General features: G+C 40.4%; 1 protein-coding gene across 5 annotated transcripts in view; it reads left to right on the top strand.

Moving 5' to 3' along the window:
* The window catches only part of LOC115568377 (protocadherin-1), a 225,284-nt gene that overhangs the window by 145,695 nt on the left and 57,040 nt on the right, over window positions 1–22,549 (top strand). The window contains exon 5 of one of the 5 annotated variants that reach the window (XM_030395612.1): window positions 16,142–18,767. The exons of the other annotated variants lie outside the window; for them this stretch is intronic. Coding sequence (XP_030251472.1) covers window positions 16,142–16,200 — 59 coding nt within the window. The 3' untranslated portion in view covers window positions 16,201–18,767. Of the gene's footprint in view, window positions 1–16,141; window positions 18,768–22,549 lie in introns of those variants that run through there. 5 annotated transcript variants of the gene reach the window in all.

Below are 22,549 nucleotides of genomic sequence, written 5' to 3'. Positions count from 1 at the left end.
TTCCGTTCAGTTCAGATGGGTTTTTTATAAAAATGCATTTCCCCTGCTGATGGGAGGGTACAAGTAATTTTTGCAGCTTCTCCTTCTACCTTCTTTCTAGTGTTCTAGTGTCTAATTATATAATACACTAAAAGGTAACTTATTTAATGTAATAACCCAGCTCTAATAATAACTAGATGTCTAGATGCTCACCTGCAGACTTCAGCACAGTGAAAATGTGACATTTTTAGATTTATGGTGTTCTGTATGCTGTTATGAGTCCAACATGAAAATAAAAGAAATGGAGGAAGTGCTGCTCTGTGTTCACGAACAACAGCTCTAATTTAAAGCTGACAGTCTTTTGTGTGTGTGTGTGTGTGTGTGTGTGTGCGTGCGTGCGTGCGTGCATGCATGCGTGTGCACTGACATTCCTCTAGGAAAGGAAGTCATGAGTCACCTGAGAACATCACAAGAAGATACCGCAGTGTGTATGACTGAGTGTGTGTTGACTTGTTTTTGTGTGCGTACAGTTATATATCTATCCATGTGTGCCAGCATGTACATGTTCAGATTCATGTCCGTGCATGCTCGTGACTACTTCTGGTGTAAAGGTACACTAGAGGTGTGTGTGTGTGTGTGTGTGTGTGTGTGTGTGTGTGTGTGTGTGTGTGTGTGTGTGTGTGGAGTTGTTTCCTCAGATAGCTCACCGTTCTGACAGGAAGTCAATTTCCTATTTGCAGTTTGTTCTGGCAGCGATTGGTCTGGTCCAAGTTGATTTGTCTTCATCAGAACCTTCAGATCCTCACGTTCAGCAAACATTGGAGATCACAGCTTGCCATAACGACTAATAGATTAGTCAGACAACCTCTCGTTAGCTTTCAGTCACTGACATGTAGAGCATCTTCCTGCGTTTGGACATTTGACTCTGAATTTTCAAACTTGCTTGCCATTTCTGTGCGTTCTGTTTGTGTGTGTGCGAGTGTTTTTGTGTGTGTGTGTGTGTGTGTGCGTGTGTGTGTGTGTGTGTGACATCTAACCCTGACCCCTCTCACGGTAAAAATGTATCCACAGAAGAAAGAAAGAAAGAAAAGAGCTTTTTCCTTGTCGGTGGCGGCTGCAACCTTCGCTATTCATCACTGTCATTAGAGCGTCTGAAGCCGCTGTATTATTCTGTTATGCAGTTTGCTGCTTCTCTCTTTGTGTGCTCGCATGTGTGTGTGCGTGGGTGTGTGTGTGTGTGTGTGTGTGCGTGTGTGTGTGTGCGTGTGTGTGTGTGTGTGTGTGAAGTGGCTCAACTCTATCCGGAATTGAAACGAATTCAGCAGCGATATAGCAGCTATTTTCTCCTCTGTAGTTGACCTAATTGTGGACTCACTCGACCGACTGCTGAGTTTGCTTGGACGCTTCATTCTGCGATAATGTCCGTACAGAGCTCATTAAAGCACAAAACATGTCCACCATACACACACATACAAACACACACACACACACACACACACACACACACACACACACACACACACACTCATATAGATCAGTTTCTCTGGCACACATTCTGTACGTGAGGTTTTATTTGAATTTGCTGGCCTGTCAATCCCCAAATAACTTTCCTGACTTTTCAATCGTCCCAATCTTCTCACACTGATCTTTGCATTGTAGCAGAGGATGGAACTGCAGTTTCTACATCAACAAGGCCCGAATATTACCATGTTTACCTATTACCCCCAGTTTTTTTAAATACCAACTTCTTCAGCAGTTTAAGGTGTTGCTGAGGTTGCTTAGGAAGTGGAGTACAGAGAAAGACAACGGTAATGCTGTTTGATAACTCAAAACTTGAAAATCAATGTAATTTGGTGGAAATGGAGGACACTTGATCACATGTAAAACCTTCTGGTGCAATCAACTCATCATAATGCATTTTTGCAATGTCTTTATCAAGGGCCAAAGTTAATTTATATGTCAATCATAATGATTTATTTTTCTCTCAGCCTGAGGAAAGAAGCTGCTCTGTAGTCTGGTGGTAGGGCAGCAGATACTTGTCAGATGGTAGTCAGGATGTCAGGAATTTAGTTTGTAATCTAGCCCTCCAAAGTTTCCATAACACATGATAACCCTTCTCTGCGATATTGTTCCCAGGACCTTATTGTCTTATTGTCAACGTGTGTGAAGACTGTATGGAGGGCAGTGGATATGGCATCCTTTGTGGATCTGAGGGTCCAGGTTTCCCAGGATGTTATCTTGGATGTGCTAGAGAACCAGTTTCTCAAAATGCTTCAGAACAAATCAGAAACAGAAGAGACACCGCCAACTGTTTAGGTACAGGGACAATGAGCTGTCTCCTATGAGACTGAGATGTTTAAATTGCCAAAACATTAGCCATGTTTTTACTACACGACCAGGGATGTAATCAGGCCCAGCAGTTTCTGCAAACACAGATATGCTGAAAGTTTACATTTCTTTATCTTGCAACTTTTCTTTAGGTTCAAGCTTTCAATGTCATGTTGTCACAGTGTTTAACTGATAGGGCGGATTAGGTTTAGGCACAAAAAAAAAACTTGGAAAATACCATGTTTTGGCTTACAATACCAGATTTTATCACCACAAGCATGGGTTGGAAATTCTTGTTAAAGTTATCCTGAGGTTTCATGCTTCAACTGGCGTCTCTATCAGTGGTCAGTGACAGCCTTAGCAGCCTTCTCGCCAAGCTGTAGCTGAAAACATGAATTTTACAGCTGGTTCATTATCAGTAGATGATGTTGATTCACAAACAGATTTAACGCAAATTAAACGAATAACAAGAAAAGTTCAAAGATTGTGGATAGAGGGAGCTTGACATGTGAGAAGGTCCTCGACTCTACCTATGAATTTCGCTGTTAAATGGTTTTGCGTCTTAGGCCACCAGAACAAACCTTTTGTATTATTGACAACATCCTAGACATCCTAAATAATTACATAACCAACATCTAAAAATGATGCTTCTACAGTCGAGTTTTTGAGTGTAGAAATAAACTACTTATTGTTCAGAAGAGATTAATGCCTCTCAATAGACTGCAGAACAACCTAACTTCAATATATTTTCATTAGAAACCATGCCAACTGAATTTCCTGAACATATCTCGTCTTTGTATGATTGTTGTTGGAAACAGAATCCATCAGCTCGCCATCCTTTAACCTGACGTCTGCCATCATAACCAGATATTTGTGATGCTGCTTCGGCTGCATGAAGTCACCATTAATCAATAATACTGGAGCCATTATACTCCGAGTCAATCACTGTTTCTTTGAATTCTCAAGTGTTCAATGTGAAGCATGAGTCATCGCGCTAACCTACCATCACACACACACACACACATACACACACAAGGCGGGCTCTCCTCTGGCCTACACGCTTTGGATAACAGAGAAGCTGAAGAGGAGGCGTTCTCGTTAAAAGGATTGGGCTAGCAGATGTTGGCATGGCGACCTCTGCCAAGGCAGCCCTCCAAAAGTTTCTCGATTTTTTTCAAAGTCATGAAAAGGCTTTTTTTATTTCCTCTTTCTTTTCCAAACCAGAGCGCGAGACGGTTGAACTCAAAAAGCTCTGAAAGATCAGACAGAGACAGGGGCGGCACAGGCGGCGGCGGTGTGTGAGAGAATCAGAGAGGAAAAGGGAAAGGCAAACAAAGCGAGGTATGAGCCGTACCGCCGCCACCGGGTCAGCTCCAGCTCCGCCTCCAGGCTCTGTTGTCTGTCGGTGAATGGCGTCGGCGAGGTGACGACGTGCCACATAACTCGGCTTATTGTCTGACTTCACTTTGCTCTGCAGCTCAGTGCGCATCAACGGGAGCTGTGTGTGTGTGGTGTATGTTGTTGTGGCGAGGGTGAGGGTGTGAGGGGGGAGGGGTGGTGTATTGTAGTGGTCACACATGAGAGGAAGCAGTCCAATGAACTTCCTGTTTCCCATTCCTGCTAATTTGACATGGAGGCTGGAGATGAATGAGAAGAGTCAGTGAGAAGTAGCAGCGTGAATGATACTGAATACTTGCAGTGATACTTACACTGATACTGATACTAAAACTACTGCTGAGGCTAATACTGAGGGCATAAAAACACTCCTCCCTGCAGCTACACTGTCAACTGTATTAGAATAAAAATAAAAATGTCACCTCAAGGTTGAGAAACAAACCCTGAGGAGGAGCACAACTTCTTATACTGCTAAAACTGCAACTGAAACTGCTATGTCTGCTGCAAGCACTGCTGAGGCTAGCGCTACCATAGTATGGTGTGCTTCTACTACTATCATTATTATCACTATTACTACTGCTAACACTACTGTTAAGGTTTCTTATATTGCTTTTGCTGATACAATAACTTGTGGTACAAGCCTGCTGCTGCTACTAGTAGCTACGGACAGCTACTCATACAATCTTACCATTAGGCTATTACTTCTACACTGCTACTTTCAATGCTAACACTTACCTTTGAGGCATGTCTACTACTGCTTCAGTTGCTTCTGCTTTAGCTTCTGTGATCGCTGGTAATACTGCCAATTACTGTTGTTCCTACTTAGCATTGCTTATACTGCTGCTATGCTACTACCACTAGCCTACTACCTCTACTAAAACTGTTACTAACTTATGACACTACTTCTACAATCACCTCTACTACTACTGCTACTGCAGCTATGAGCACTTGCCTATTGCTGCTACTACCACTTTTACTGATTCTACATCTGTATCCACTGCTAATGCTGCCACATGGCTACTCATATACTTCAACTAGTACTGCTGTACTTCTACTATAATATGTCTGGGTCTGGCTTAGAAATTGGACATCATTTCTGGTTGATGGTATGATTGGTAATTTCTGTGGGAATGGCAAGCAAGGAGGAGCGCTTGTTTAACACACATCTGTGACCTTAACTGGTAGTTGAGCTGTGTTCAGTGACGTTCACATGTCTGTGCCTGACTTCAGTGAGCACGCAGCAGGGATCTTTATAACGAACTCCCACTCCCTGTGTGATTCACAGTAAAGAGAATGAGATAAATGTGACTACATTCTGTATGTTACGTTCTAATAGGCTCTAGTAATGACTCCTCTGGCCTTACCCTGTGGGATCCAGAGTGAACCACAAATCTCTGTCCAGTGTCTTTTGGTCTGTCTGTCTGAGTGACTGACTGTAGAGTGATTGAGAAAAAAAAGATGAAAGTAAAAGTGGGAGCAGAAGAGCTGAAAGTGATTTGACCAAAATAAAAAAAATGGCATAGGGAAGAAAAAGCTGAGAACTGAAAGAGAGAGCAGAACACTTAAGAGAGAAAATCGACTTTGAAAAATGAGAAAGAGAGAGCAACGGGTCAGAGCTCCACCAATAAAGCAAAGAGAAAGAAAAAAGGTTCAGCCTTGGCAAGAGAAACTGAGGCATTTTCCTGAGAGCTCTTCAGCCCGGCGGACACATCCAGCTTCTCTCGCCGCTCTCCCACAGCCATTTAACTGATTTAATTCTCCAAAATGGAGTCTCTCTGTCAGTCTGAGCAGTTTTTTTCTCGGCTGCCACATTTGAGACGCTCTCCTCAGCCTCTTCCACAGTAAATCTGTTTAACAGCGGCACATAAAAAACGACATAAATTCAAAGGATGAGCAACGTAAAACAGCACAACAAGCACGCCAGGATGTAATAAAGACAGCAATACAGCTGACTACTGACAATGTTATCTAATGCAAGGCAATAAGCTAATGTTAACTGATGAGGGAGAGAAGGCAGGCGGGCTATGTGGATGATATTGAGGCAGGTTGACAGACAGCTGATATCTGATGAGTCAGTCAGTCAGAGACGGAGTTAAATTTAAAGAAACTCAGATAACTGGCAACAGCTCTGTGATTGACAGTCAGAGATGGAAAGGTAAAAATAAGATCAAAACAAGCGATATTAGCTGGAACATGTTTGGATCAAAAGTAAAAGAAATCAAACTGGAAGATGTTTTTGGTAGCAGCGCTTGGAAATAAATACATTAATTAATAAATAATGATAATAATAATAATAATAATAGTAATAATAATTACTAACTTGGACTTAAATGGACCTTGGGCCTTCTTTCTCCAGGTTTGTAGATGTTTCTGCTGTCAGATCTGTCGAACTCTTCAGGTACTGTTAAATATTTATCAGGCCAAATTCCCAGAACATTTCTGTGGACAATATTAACCAATTTTCAATGTTCCCTTGAGACAACAGTGTGCTTACGGTCCGGTTAGGTTTGGGAACAAAAAAACACTTGGTTAGGGTTAGGAAAAGATCATGTTTTGGCTTAAAATACCTGGTTATGTTGATACAAACTTGGCTGGAAAATGCCCCAATGTCTTGTCAAAATCAAGCAGTTTCATGCTTAGAAATGCAGTAATATGAATCTCATTTCCAATGTATTGCAACGATGTTAGTATGGATGTGTATCATGGTGTAGAAACATAAAATTACAACTTTTATTCTGGTGTCTCGACTGGATTTAACTTATGTGAATGAACAAAACCAGATCGTGTTGCTGTTGGACAAACTCTCTTTCTATCAACCTCCATCACAGGGGAACTTCAACCTATCTGATCAACAGAGAAGTTGGTAGATCAAACTCTACCAAAGCCAGTTGAAAGATGACTGAACGCTACTTTTCCAACTAGAAAAGCCTTTTGGGTCGTTGTTTGATATAACTGATGCTATAGAAGCTATGCTTATAGCTTGAGGAACTACCAATGATGTCTTTAAACAAACAGTCAATTCTCTTGTTGGTTGTCACACCTGGGCAGCGCCCATAGATACCAGTAGTTCCTCATAGGATGCTGATCGGTTGAACCACTGTGCGCTGAAGCCTGGCCAGATGGATTTACAAGATATTTCAAGAACAGTTGGTATTAGCAGATTCTTATTCTGGTTTGCAGCAAGCTTGAGACCATTGAAAAGGAATAAAAAACAACACGTTTTAAATTATTTTAACATATTCTTGAACATGCTCAAAAATGACAGACAACGTACTTTGTAGGTCAGATTGGAGGACTTGCTGACTTTTTCACATGATGTCTGTGTTTACTGTAAAGTCATTAATGCGTTAAAGTTTTCTCCAAGTCTCTGCAGTTAATTTCCGTAGCATCCCTTGAAAAAAAAAAAAAAACAGTAATTCTTACAAATTTAACCACTCACTAAACTTCCTGAGAACTCTTACAATCTGGTACATCCAGTTTCGGACAAAAGGACAGTTTGAAGAGGGCAATCCACTCAAACAGTCAGCAGAGCCCACATGCAGCACTGTGTTTATGCTATTGTGAACAGTGTGAAAAGGAAGCCTTGAGCTGTGAATAGAGCACACTGCTGGACAGCGACCATTACATTATCACAGTCCTGACAGACAGAGAGGGGTGTCGAGCCACTGTGCCACTTTACTTAGCACTGAAATTTCTCTTTTATGCAGCCAGACAACACTTTCACGCAGGTAGAAGTGCCGCAGAGGCCTCTCTGCTATTTCATAATCTCTATTGTGTGCAGCTGCTGGAGACGCAGTGTCTGGAGAAGCTGTAGAGCTCCTCAGCCTGTGTTGAGGCAGTGTTAAAAGTGGTCTTTATGTCAGTTCCTCCTCCATCTGAAGTTCTGAGAAAGCCTCAGGCACGCTGCAAGACTGACTGTGAAAACTCAGAGCATCTATCTTTGAGCTGTCTGCTTTTATAGATACAGCCGACTTCATTGGGTTTTTTGTTGTTAACCAGCAAATGTCAGAATCATGTTCACAATTCCTCCAGGTCAAGATGCTGATAGCAAACCATTTTAAACAATAATGCGTATCAGTAAGGTCTAGCCTCAGTGGTATGTTGTATCTCTACACAGTCGCCAGAGTAAATCACATTTGTGAAAACCATGGATTTGTTGAAACTTGCAACTTTATGTTTCTTTAGGGTTAAGTTTTTGTGCTGTGCAACTCTGTGCTTATAGTCTGGTTAGGTTCAGGCACAGAAACCACCTGGTTAGGGTTAGGAAGCGATACTGTTTTTGCTTAATATACCTGGTTTTATCGCTACAAACCTGACTGGAAATTGTCCTGACATCTTTAACATGTTAAAAACATCCAGTTGTTTCACGCTTACGGATGTTACAATGCAGTCTCAAACAGTGGCCCAAACACATTTGATCTGAATGCGATACGACATGTATTACGGAAATGTTGATATGATATGAAAATTATAAATGTGTCTGTCTGTAGTCCGTTGAAGTGTTAAGTGACATTTTAACTTTGCTTCTTGCTTCTATCTATTTCAGGTGTTATTTGTGTCGCTCTCGTCACTGTTGACTTTAATTAAGCGCTCAGTTCCCTCTGATGCCTCCTGACTCATAATTCTGTGTGATCAAGCACTAAATCAGTTGATCAAACCTAATGGCCAGTGGGATGGCTGTTGGCAAGGTTTCTGCACTTAACATACATAGCAGGAGAGCTATTTTTCCTCCACCACAGCCCCACATCAGCCCCTGAAGTCAGCATATCTGTTTTTTTTTTCTTTTTGACTCGCAGTCAGTTAATTTTTTTTCAGTTTCCGTTTCTGACAGCAGATTTTGACACGTGTCCTGTCATCCTGGAAGGTTTCAGGTTCAGTTCGTGCTTCAGTCGGTGTGTCTGTCCCTGTTGACGTCTCTGTGAAAACTGCAGCTCACTTTCTTAACAAGAGATTCTTGCTCCTCTGTTAACTTCTGAAGGCATTTTAATCCGTAGTGAGTGCAGAGTTATTTTACCACAACCCCTTCTTGTAGTTTTGTGATTCAAGGGCCACTTCAAACCAAGAACAGTTTGAGACTGAAACAAGTTTTAAAGAGGTGGACTGAGACAAAGCCTCAAGGTGGAATAATGCTTCTTTGTTGAGGATAAAACAATCAAGTGGACCTTGAGTTGGGATTAATTAGTCAAACTGGTATTTCCAAGGTCAAAAGTGAACTTTATTGGTTATGCGAATAGTTTGACTTTTTGGAAAATATTTAAATCTGCAACCCACTACGGAGACATATTATTTCTTTACACTTTAATAATTAATTAATATTGTAAACCAAAATTATCATATATTGTCACTAGAGCCAGGGGGCAATTAGCGCTCAGCTTAGCACAAAGACTGGTAACGTGTAGAAATGCAGCTCTTTGTAATTGTACCAAGGTCCACCTTTCAGCACCTATAACCCTCACCAAAATGTCACATGGAATTTTCGTTTTTTTATTCAAAAATCATAATTTTGCATATGAAATGAATTTTCACAAATAAACTAACATTTTAAGATGTAAAAATAAGTGTGCTGCATGTGAAATGTTCCTTTTCACATGTGAACATTGCAAAATTGAATATTTTTACATTTGATTGGAAATCTGCCTTATCTCATGTGAATGGGGCTTTTTCCACTGTTGATTGGCATTTTTCAAATCTGGAATTCAATTTCCAAATTTGCTCATTAATAAACACTTGAGTTCTTAAAGGTCCAATTTGTAAGAAAGCTGATTGCTCCCAACTCGTCAAATACTGACACTTTGGCATGGCGGCTGACCAACAGATAGAGACCCAAGGCATCTGTATTTGATGGGTTGGGAATGAGATCAACTTTCTGACAAATTGGACTTATATGTTAACCTATATACCAGACCAATCATTGGCTATGGAAAGCTGCTAGAAGAGACTTCAGGAAGCGGGCTCAGGTCGTTTTAACACTTATTTTATGGGTTAAAGAAACAACACATAATGTGTTAATTAGTGAGTATGTCAGGCTTTCTGTTTCCCTTCGTGTCCATTTTTTTGTGTTACGCTACGCCAAGCCACTGCTGGCTGTCGTCTTATATTAACTGGAGCGATATGAGAGTGATTTTAATCTTCTGATCTAATTATCAGAAAGGTAAGTGAATAAGGGCATTTCCCAAAATATTATACTATTCCTTTAAGTTTGAAGCCAACATGAATACATTCATCTGAACTACTAAGCTTACAAATCAACAGAAGTAATCAGGAAAAGCATTCATTCTTACCCTGTTCCACAAGGCAGATAATGCTTCACTATAACATTGATGCCAATGTTTATACCTTTTAAAAAAATAACTTTAGAGAAGTGGTCTTGGGAGCAGAATGTCAGTGGTTTGAACATCTGAGGTTTTTACTTTCTCCTCCATCCATTTGAAGATTTGGTTATACAAGAGCAAACCTCGAAAGAGATTTGACTTTAGCCCCCCGTGGAGCAAATGTCAGCCATCAGCGGTCCTTGTCACGGTGTCTGGCAGCTTGATGTTGAACCGCCGCCGGCTCTGGCTCCACGCTGACCTCTGACCTCCTCTGCTGAGAGTCAGAAACTTTGTCTTAATCTGCAAAAGAGAAAACAAAGAAAAAGCAAAACAAACCCAAGCATGCACAGACTGCATACAAAGCAGCTCAGGGTACAAAGTGTAATTGTGAGGTGTCCTTGAAGGAGAAACACATATTTATCATTTTCACAGTGTTTATTAGTGCAGCATAGGATAGTATTTAGATATTGTTCAATATCTTTTGCAGACTAAAAGGAATTTGGAGGTGTTATGTGTGTGCCTGTGATAAGAAACTAATTTCTCAACTGTGGGAAGGCCAAACTACCAGCACATTTATAATATTCATCCAACCTTTTTACTTTGCACTTTCTGTTGTTGGATTTCTCCGAGTCATTCGAGGAATCTTTCTAATTTAATTTAGTCCCTCCAGTAGATGGCCTTTTGTCCTTCAGGTTAACAACCCAAAGTCAGAAAAGAAAAAACAAATCTCAGGCTTGTTTCTTAGTAAAAAGGTTGAACAACCTTGCGTTGAGGTTTGCATGGGGTCTGTTTGAAGCTTTGTCCTCAGAGAAAGGCTGCTGTTTAAATGCTTGGGAGTGTTTCAGGTTTTTAACCTGCTCTTTGAACAGACTGATCGACCTCAGGCTTCATAACCTCGCTCTATCAGCAGAACGGGTTTGTTTTCCCAATTTGATTCAGTTTATCCAGAGTAAACAAGAAAGGCAACTGTCTTGACTTTTTAAACCAGGTTGCTTCTTTTGTTTTGGGCACCCAAAATCACAATCCAAGAAAATAACAGGTCTGTGGGGTGAATTTATATGCTGTACTATGCCCTGTTGTCATATGATATGTAAAGGATCAGGAATATGCTTATATTAGATAACTGCAAAACCCAAAATTTGTCCAGTGCCAATTCGCAATGCTAATGTTAGCAGTAGTGTGTATTCTGAAGGAAAATACCATTTTTTCCAATTTATCATCTTGAGGTATGATGAGGTTAATAACCGTTCCAGAAACAACAGGACGGGACTCATCCTACCCTCGCAGTTTGGTTAGGCTTAGAAGAAAATTGGGTTTGGGTTAGTGACATCAGTTAACTATGTGACTAGCTCAAAATAACTCACCTTTCACCTTTGGTCTGACTCCTTGACTTCCTCCGTTGCTGCAGAAATAATTATCATAATCACTAGAGGTTGTTGCCTAGCAAGAAATATTAATGGATAATAATATGCTGCTTTTAAAGACAACCAATGTGTGTTTTTGTGCTGAGGATGGGTGGATTTTTCTATGCACTGGTCAAGTTTATGATTTTATTATATCTGAGTCACAAATTACAGCAACAAAGGACAAACTTCAGTTTATTCAATCATTCAGTGTTTGCATTACATTGTACAACCAACATGTACTTCGTAATAATAGGCTGAAGCTGAAAACTTTAAAGACAACATAAAAAATACACATTAAGTTGTGTATTGTAATCAAGGAAATGTATGCAAATAAGCACATACTTAATTAGATAGCATCATTTTCACATTATTAATAAATCACCAGAAAACTTGTAATACAAAACAATTATCATCTCAGTCTACCTAATCAACTGGTGAAGTTTCATGGTGATATCTATTAAGTTATGTTTACCCCGTACACTGGTTTTCTAAAAGCTCGAGTGTGTGGCAGTCAAATTAGCAATCGTCTGTCACATACAGCATCTGGTTAGACATTCAAAATAAAGTTTGCTGACAAATGGATCACATATTCTGACTGGCTGTCTGACTGTTATTAATGATGTAAAATGATCACAGCTTGGTCGCGTTTAGGAAACCACTGTGCGTCGGGTTAAAATGAGTGTTAAGTGAGCTCAGTCTGTATGCAATTTAGGTAAGTTACTAGTAACAAATTACAACTACTCAAATTACTCTAATCAAGTCAATTCAATGGTAACTGGATTATAATTTGAATTAATAACCAAACCTTGCATCTGCATTGTTGTAGCTCATAATGTGATCACAAACGGGCCAATGAAACCCCTGATATACAGACAAAACAAAAAATAAAATATGCAGCAGTCGCACACTTTTACTCTTCAATTTAGATGTTATTTAGTAATATTTGAGTATTGTAACTCTACTCATATTGTTTTTCACCACTGTTAGTTACCCTAAGTAAAAAAAAAACATCAACCTTCACTCTTGGTCACACAAGTCTGCTATCCAACCCTTCCCTCTCTCTTTACAACTTCTTCTCATCTGTTACCACAGCGTCGTGCTTACATTCATACACTGATCAGACAACAGTATATGTGATGTAAGGACGGGGCTGGTCGCTGCATTTATGCTGAGGCAGAGGCGGTGGATGTATGTGTGTAGGGCATCCATTTTGCCCAGTGCAGCCACAGTTTCATCTGATGTCATCTGAGCAGCTCCACTGGAGCATTTTGGGGATTCAGGGCCTTGCTCAAGGGGACCTCAACGGTGGTAATGACGGAGAACAAATGCTGCTCTGTCAATTTTACCCTCTGCGATTTATCCTTCAGCCGAGGGGATTAAACCTCTAACCTTCAGCACCCACCAGAACCACCATCTTCCTCGCATCGTTTTTAGACATGCTGGAAATAGATAATAAAGTTTGCCATTGAGCAATAATTGAGCAAAATATCCAACACCTGTCACGGCCTTCTACAGGAAAAGCTTTTTCAGAAAGTAAGAACATTTTTTATCACAAATGTGTTCCTAAGATCAAGAATTAACCTCCAAGCACAAAGCAGCTGCATCTGCTATGAATATATTTGAATCCCCAGAACCTTGATTTCTGTATTAAATTCAATCGTAAGGAGCTTTGTTGTTAGGTAGTCTGACCGTATTCAGTCTACCATCAACTATGTCTAACACTTTACCAAAGCAATATGATGATTACTAGAATATTAAAATCAAAGCATATCATTGTGAATCATTTTCACCACATTTATCTCAAATTGTGCCTCACATCTTTGGTATCTTTGGGTCATTTTGGATCTCCACAACAACATTTCAAATAATATAATATATAATAATATAATATTTGGTCAAAATTGCAATGCTGGGAACTAGTTGGTGTGACAGGAAGGAAGGGTCTCTGATGAAGGATTTTGCATTCTTTTTCATTTTTGGGGAGATACATCTAATGTTTTTGTCCACATTTGCTTAACACATTGCTGATCCTTTTTTTATTTAGATTTCTGTTTTTGTGTTGCAAAAGTAAAAAATTGCAGAATTTTATAGATAACTTTTCTCATGCATCTCATGTATAAGAATTTTTTTTTTTTAATTCAGCGAGACTACAAAATGAAAAACTCGTCCAAGTAGCAGTGGTATTTACAGATCCACAAGACGTTCAACCTCTACACCTTCAGCATCTGTCAGGTCTGCAAACACTCCAAACGTTAGCCCTCGCTTTTCTTTCTTTCCCTTCCCTTTAAATATTAACCCACGCTAAAACAACATACAGTCTTTAGCTGCCTCGGAGCCTTGTGTAACCTGGCTTTGATTCTGCGCTGTTGTGACCCACTTCCCAGATCAATGACATCTGGAGGAGGAGGAGGTGGCAGGGAGGGAGGGAGGGAGAAAGGGAAGGAGGGAGGGAAGGTCGTGGGGAGGTGCTGATGATGTCTAACAAACGTGCCCGGCGGGAGGTAACCTCTGGAGCAGGTAGCGTGGAGGAGGCGCTAAACGAGGACGACGTCCAACTGTGTGTTTCATTATGAACAGATGCTGCCGCGATGGGAGGGAGGGAGGAGGCGGGAGGGGGAGGGAGGAGGAAGGAGGCTGAATTAAAGAGGAGGAAAAGGGAGAGGAGAGAAATGATGTAAAGAGAAAGTGACAAAGAAAAGAGGAGAGTGAAGAAGGAAAGGGAGAGAGGAAGATACGAGGTTAGGAGCTAAAGAGGAGGAGAGAAAGGGAAGGAAGAAGGAATGTAGGAAGGAAAGAAGAGAGTGAAGGAAAAAAAGGATTATATGAGGACTGTAATCCCTGAAAACTGCAGCACCTCTGACTCTGTGTGTGTGTGTGTGTGTGTGTTTATGTGTATGTCGATGTGTATGTGTGTGTGTGTGTGCACAATAAATGTTCCTCTTTACTAGAGTTAAAATGCAAACACACACACACACACAAACAAGGTCATGACACACTGCAGCCAACCAGCTAAAACTGAACTTTGTGTGTGTGTGCGTGTGTGTGTGTGTGTGTGTGTATGTGTGTGTGTCTCCTGTACCACTGTAATACTTCCCACACAACACACACACACGCACATTGTAGTCAGAGTCATTTGTACTCCTAGTACAGTATGGTACTAACAGACTGTAAAGTTGTGTTCAACAGTGTTTTTTTTTTGTTTGTTTTTTTGCTGGTTTGCATGATTGTGACAGTTCGTACATCTTGTTCCTGTTTCAGTGTACAGACTGAACAGGTATTAGCTACAGGTGTCTGTGAGACACCTCAGATTTTTAAATCTGATACACTATTCGTCAATTAACTGCCCCAGGTGATCCCAGGTTGTAAGTATAAAACAGTTTGCTTGACCTTTATTGTGAAGATGACGTTTAACTCTAAAACTGAACCTGGAACAAATCCTGAAAATTACCCTCATGTCGTAGCAGCTGAAATATATTTTTAGCTAACATCTATCAATCTGTTTTAGTTGTTCATGTTCCACTTGCTAACTTAACCCTTCTTATTTTAGCTGGCACAGGGAGCTTTGGTGAAAGGTCAGTTAGCTAACGTCAATCAGACTCATAGCTGCTCATCTGAACTAAACACTTTAGCTGCTTAAGGTGCCATTGGTTGATCCAAATACACTGATTTTATCTGCTAAAATTAACAATTAGCTAACCAGAACAAACCCTTTTCAGTTGCTTCAATGTGCCATTGGTTGGTCTAAACTGAGTAATGTTACCTGCTAATCAGAACAGTTAGCTAATTTAAACCAATTTTCTCTGAAGCTTTCCTCACCTGTTAGCTAACTTGACAAAAATCATTGAGCAGCTCTACTGAACCATTAAGATTACTAACCTTAACCGATCTAGCTAAACTGAACTGGTAGCTATTTTAGCTGATGCACTACAGGTAGATTCCTACCCAAGTCCGACTACTTCCGGAGAAAAATCCAGTGTGAACTGTCGGCTAACCCGAACCAAACTGTGCGATTGCTTAAATCACCTAGCCCATTAGCTGACTTGAACGTAGCTGTTTTAGAGGTTTAGCTGAACTGGGATCAACACAATAAACTAAGCCTACATTTCTTATTTATTCTACATTAAAAAAATATTTCCACATGGAATTGTTAAAAGAAAACAACAGCATTGATGTCAACTGGATTTCAAGTTAAATTCTTTGATACCAACACGTTTAAGTTTTTTGCAAATATTTTTATATGTCAAAATTGTGTGCTTAATCTTAGTGAAGGATCATAATTATATATGTATATTTTCTTTTTATAATTTCCAAACACTTGTTTTTTGGAGTTTGTGCTCATTTCAGAATTTTTTTTGAGTGTTGCATCTAGTTTGACCATTTCATATTTTTCTATCACTTGAGTAACTACAGTGTCTTTTTTTCTGTTTATGAAGCAAAATACAATTTAAATAACAAAATGTGTGAGCAATTATTTTTCCTTTTTTTTAAAAAAATAAATAAATCTGATATAAGACTTCATTTTGCGTTATTGTGGCTCTGCAAACCGCTCCTGCATTTTTTAATCAGCTTCTTTTTTCAACATTATTTTTTTCTTCAGCCAGCTTTCAATTAAACATTTTTTTATTGACATTTTTTTTCTCATTGATGAGACATTTTGCATGGAATGTGTTTTCTGCGTTGCGTTACCTGAGGTGTAAGACGTTCGTATCTATCCTCTTGTAGGTGGAGCGTCGTCGAGCATCGAGGCGGAGAGGGGGTCCGGACAAAAAAGACTGCCTTAAGACAAAACTAAAGACACAAAGAGCATCTAAAGCTTTTTTTTTTTTTTCTCCTCTCCTTCAATTTGCAAAAAGAAAACAAATTAAGTCCTCAAGCTTTTTTTCCTCTCTGATGCAGTTCTGAGGATTTTTTTTTCTCTTCCCTTCCCTCATTGCCTGTGGTTGTGAAACAGCTTTTTTTGCTTCATGTTGCACTTTCTTGGTACAAGTTTCCGTCGAGGAGAATCGAATCACAAAAAACAGATGAAAGAAAACACATTTTTGTTGGAGAAAATGTCCTGAATAACAAGGAATTAATCGTGTTTGATTCTTCTGGGGTCTTTTTTCCCACTCCACATCCTCGGTAGGCCATTGTTCGGGAGGTGGATTTGTACTTTTTTGTCGACACTGCGCTGTTCTCTGTGTGGATTTAACTGAAGCCTAAGTGGACACGTCCGATCGCAGTGGATTATCGGCTCTCCACCTTTCATGGGTTTTTGCTCTTGTTGCTCTTTTTTCAGTTCTTTTTGCAGTGTGAGAACTATAGCTCCTCTTTGTTTTCCCAGGGTCACATTTTATGGGCGAATCAATCTCTTTTTTTCCCTTCATTCTTGGTAGCCCTGGTGCCTGTAGATGATTGACAGTCAGGGTTCGGAGGACAGGGTGAATGGCAGATAATCAGCTGACCCACCTCCTCTCACCGACCAATAGAAACTCTGGTAGGAACTGACAGGAAGTCTGAAATCTTTTTGTTCCTCATCGTCTCTCCTCAGTCATCCCTGCAGTTGGCCACAGTTAAAGGAACAGACCATCATTTAAGGAAATCCTCTTGTTTGTCATTATAATCATTCAGATAACAAGATGCATCAGTTCCACCCTCACTGGAAGTGTTTAGCCTAGCTTGGCACAAAGGTAAAAACAAGTGGAAACTGCTAGCTTAGCCTCATCAACATCAACACTTTTATTGCATAAAAGTACAAGAAAGCATCAAGATAATGTCAGTAATGCCACTTCTACAGACAGTGTCTTTAATTATTGTTTTTCCATTAGGGGGCACTATTTTGAAAGTGTCAAATGTACAAACAGGTACTTATGTTGGTCACAATTATTTAATAACCAAATTAATGGGATCTTTATGACAAGTTCTTGGGCATGTTAAGGGTTTATCGTAAAGGTTGTTATAAGCAGACACATTTTCATCAAGTTCTTTCTCTTGATGAACTTCCATTTTAATTTGATATCAGAAATGCAACTTCATTTCCAACTACTACCAAAGCAGTTTTATTACTTCTACCAAGCAAGTTAGTTTTCAACCCTGATTTTCAGTAGAAATATCATCCATTTATTGCCACATGTGGTATTTTGGTTTGGTTTGTTAAATATTGTATCAATTTTAGTTCACTTTGTGTTTCAGTTCTACAATTCTTGGCCCAAGCGACACAAAACCTTTGAATTCATTGCATCCAATAATAATCTGCCTTAAACTCCCAGAAATTCCTCAAAATGGTGACATTTGGTCCGTAGATGGCTTGGGAAGAACATGATAAATTATTCAAACAGCAGTCGGAAGATTTAGCACCAGGTTTTTCCAGACTGAATATTTTTGGCCCTGACTTAACCTTGGTCCTAGGCTAAGTTAGCCCCTTATCACACACACAAATACAAGGCTAACTTAAGCCCAGGGCTATAAAGTTCACACGGCTGCTCTACTAGCCCTGGCTTGAATGTCCAATGGAACAGGTGATGTCAAAATCTAGTATGTTATTTACTTTAGCCCTGTTTCTCACTGGCACCTTAACGTGCTGTTTTTAGACCCAAACTTTGGGCTAACCCTTAGCGGACCAGGGCCAGCAAACCCTCAGCTACAGTTGAGATTAGCCCACATTAGACAATTCTTAGCCCGCAGCTAATCGCTCCTTTAGCTTGCAGCAGGCCAACAGCTGTCCAGTGTCTTAGCCATAACTCCATCAAAACTTTATTATCTTAGATTTAGCTAGTAGTTTCCCTTTACTTCCAGTCTTTGTGCTAAGCTTCTAAAAACTGTACATCTATCAATCAATCAATCTATCAATCTATCTATCTATCTATCTATCTATCTGCTAGTTAGCTAACTAGCTATCTGCTGCTACAGAACCAAATCAGCTCTCCATCGTCATGGCTCATCTTCCTCCTCTGCTTCTCTCCATGACAACCCACAAACGTTTCACGGTTGAACTGGTGTAGCTGCCAGTTAAAACCTCTGTCGACCTGTCAGTCAAAGCTGTAAAAGTGGTCGGTCAGTCTCTACTTTCTTGTATTTTCCAGTAAATAAAGCCGCGTAGGACTCAGCTGGTTGGTTAGTGCGACAGCTCCGTAACAGATCTAAGAGTGGACTCTGTATGTATGTAAGTACAACAGTGTGTTTATTCTGAACTATAACAGTATGTTTATGGGATATAAAGTTGTAAAATGGTGTGTGAGTTTGAATATTTGTAGTCACCACTGGTTTGCTGTAGGAACCCAACAGAGCAGCTCAGTGAATCCCTGCTGTACCTGTGAATGTACTTTGTATTCAGAGGTTTTTATTACAATAAACAAGTGCTGATATCTGACTGCTTTAGTTTCTCGACTTCAGTTGCTTTCTTCAGTTTTTCAGACATGTGTGAAGTCCTCGTCCTCGCTGTAGAGGTGTAGATACTGGTTAAGGTGTCACACACTTAAGCAGTTAAAGCTCAGACTAATTAAGCTAACATTACAAAACACAATGTCACAATAACCGTACAATAAAAACTAACCTGATCCTCTCTGACTACATGACTGATCCAGAGACAGTTTTACACCAAGAACAAGGTTTTCAGAGCACCTGAGATATGATCATATATGCTGAGATCATTGCTATCTACATAAGATTAAATATGATCGTAAACATCCGGATTATTAATCATTGAAGGTAGGGCTGAACGATATGGACAAAATTTCATATCTCGATATTCATGCCAGATATCTCGATATCGATACGATAGGATATGACTACGGGTTGGTGAAAACTAAGCATTTTTCATAAAAATAAAGAGATTATTTTAAGCCATATACAAATGGTTGATACCAAATAATCACAAGCTCACTACAGAGACAAATATATTTGAAGTAACAACAGTAAAGGGAGGGAGAAGATCAAACGAACTATGTGCATTTTTTTCAAGATGAACGATGACATCCTAATCTGGAGAGAAAGAGTGAGAGTGAAGATCGAGACTCAGCAGCTTCAGGTTATCGCTGGTAAAGTACCAGTGGAATTTAGAAAGACTAAGAAGTCAGAGAATTAACGGATCAAAACAGAGTAGACGGCAGCTATATGGTCTCAAATCCACCGAGCGAGAGGCCGCAGTGTCCACTCCTGCTGCCCCAGCCAGCCCCCCAACGCACACACCTGCCGCCTACAGCCGTGTGAGAGGACAGAGAGCCGGCTCTGCTGCAGGGGAGCCGCAGACTGCAATGACTCTCAGCAGCAGGAGAATTACAATATAATATATTTCTCGCCTTTCCCCTGATGATCTGAATAAGTCGCTAAATTTGTTGCTAGTCGCTTTTCAGAAATAAAGTCGCTAAGAGGGTCTGAAAAGTCGCTAAACTAGCTAGAAAGTTGCCAAGTTGTGTGTGTGCGTCTCAGTTTCCGTCTCCCTCACTCCCGCCCTCGTATGTGTCATTTGTCATTGGTTGGCTTCAGCTGTCGATCCACAGCAAGCATGAAATAAGCTTTGTGGTTGGCTGGCCTTAGCGGTGCATTCAAGGGCAATCTTAAAAAGGATGTTTGTTGTGACTGCCAGAGCTGTACATGCAGGGCGAGCGGGGTGATCTATATCGTTTATATCGTTGCTTTTTCGATATGAATATCTTGAATGTTCATATCTAGATATAGATACGATAACGATATATCGTTCAGCCCTAATTGAAGGCATATCAATGTTTGCAGCATCATCTCTGATAAGTCTCTGAGAATGTCTTAAGCCTTTTCATTACTTTGCTAATTAACCTAATGGTTTCTGACAGGGAGGCGACATTTATGCCAGATTTTCTTAATGTGTGGTGTTAGACACAAGTTTGAAGACTGAATAAGAGAGGGGAAACTGTCAAATTAGAGTTTTATCACACAAACACTGCCCTGTAGCTGCTGAAGTGATCCAAAATTCATCCCAAATATTAAAAATGAATCAAAATTGATCTAAAAATATTTTCGTTTCTCATCCCGGCACTGCAAAAGAATCTGAAGCACTCTGACTTTTCAAATTATCAATTCAAGCGTACAGTTTGAAAATGAACACCTCAGGGCTTCTGTAGTGCTTTGACAGTCTGATCTACTGTGTATATGATATAATCAAAATTTCCAAAGTTTCTCAAAAGAAAAAAAAAAGAAAAAAATCATGCATGAAACTGAATGAAAAACAAAAAGTGTGACTATTCATTTGAAGGTATTCAGGGATGGAAAAAAAAGGAACTTGGAAGGATAATCCTCCCAAAACCCTTTCTTTCCCCCGCCAGTTCTCAAGTCATAAACATGAGAGAGAAAACTATGTCATTTAAAAAAAATGATCACCAGAACAATGTAATGTCCTCAGTTGTCCCTCAGGGCTTCTGTAGACTTCTGTTAAAAGAAGGGTTAGAAGAGAGAAGGTTCAGGATATTTTAGTGTCTATATAATTATACATCATGCAGTCACTGAGGCGGCACTGCAGGGGAAATAGCTGAATGGGCGTGTGTGTGTGTGTGTGTGTGCGCACGCGCGCGTGTGTGTGTGTCTGACTGACGTGTGTGTCTGACGTGTGTGTCGTGCAAACTGTGAAGTGTGTGTTGGCGCACTCAGGTACGCTGCTGTCATTTTCTGACTAATTTTCTCCTTCAGTGACAACTCCACACCTGGTCTCTCTCACACACACACACACACACCTCTGAGCATATATATATATATATATATATATATATACACACGCATATATGAGCTGCCATCATTTCGACTATGTGACTAAACTTAAATCAGCTGGTAGACACAGACAAACTTTCCTAAAGTTAAAGTATTAGAGCAGTAAAGTGTGCCGCAGCATGTGGTGTAGATGTAGTGCGGTCGTTTTAGACGTTCATGCTTATGTTGGTTCTATCTGACCTTTCCTCAGCAAGTTACAGCCATTTATTATATCATTATCCTCGCCGTTTTTCAGGGAGAAACAGGTTTAATCTAACATTTCGTCTGTTCAGACAGAATATTAATTCCCAACACAGGACACTGAAGCAAAAATGACTTTTCACTCGGCTACAACCATCACCCGTTGGCCCAGAGGAAGAAGCCGCTTGGGTTTCCTTGACGAATCGATGCTGCAGAACATGGCGGCATAATCATGTTCGCTATGGGGCCCCTGAGTGCCCACACAAGACGTGTGACACCATTTTAGAATAGCTACTTTTGGCTGCCACCGGCTGTCAGGGTATTTGAGAGTTAAAGGACGAATGTTTTGAAGTCATAGGATGAGAGTCTCTGTATTGTCTGATAGAGACCCACATGGTGTCAAAGCGTGCTTTAATATTGTGGGTGGGAACCGGCGCAATGCTAACTGCTGGTCAGCCTACAGAAACACATCATCCCTGCAGCACTGTTTTGTAGAAAATGCTCATCATCAAAGTATAACATTATTTGGACTTTCAATATGTTTATTGTCATCATCCAGACAAACTCCATTGTTTGCAGCAGAGTTAATTGTTCTTCGCTGTGATCAGCTCAGGTGCGTCAGAGCTCTGAGACCAGCGGTGTGACGAGCTGGAAGGATAATGAGGCCGCGCAGCACCAAACCAGCAGGCGCACAGAAAGTCGATCAAACTCAGAGGATGCATGTGTTTCTTTAGGTGTCTTTTGTCCAGGATCAGTCAGAGAAATGATCGACTGTAAGCTCTAATGAAGCAGCCAATGAGACGCTGAGGCTCCGGATGTGTTCAGGTTCAGGTCTGAGGAGGGAGACCAGAGTCACGAGTAGGTTTTGGCTTCAGTTCAAATATTTCTGGCCCTTAGAAAACCTGGAAGAGTTTCAGATTGTTCTCTTTTCACCTTATCTTCTGTGGTAAATAGAGAGCTAAAGATGTCGTGTGTGTTTTCAGTGTGTGTGGAGCGGTCCATACTTAGTGCTGCTGTTATATTTTAATTAAAGTCGAACTGCGGGCTTAATTACTGTCGTGATAAACAACACCTCTCTCTCTCTCTCTCTCTCTCTCTCTCTCTCTCTCTCCTCCTCTCTCTCTCTCTCTCTCTCTCTCTCCTCTCTCTCTCTCTCTCTCTCTCTCTCCTCTCTCTCCTCTCTCTCTCTCTCTCTCCTTCCTCTCTCTCCTCTTCTCTCTCCTCTCCTCTCTCTCC

The sequence above is a fragment of the Sparus aurata genome, chromosome 18 (genome assembly GCF_900880675.1).
Source record: "Sparus aurata chromosome 18, fSpaAur1.1, whole genome shotgun sequence".
Taxonomy (NCBI): Eukaryota; Metazoa; Chordata; class Actinopteri; order Spariformes; family Sparidae; genus Sparus; species Sparus aurata.
The sequence above is the reverse complement of the archived record's forward strand: the minus strand, read 5'-3'. Positions and strand labels throughout refer to the sequence as shown.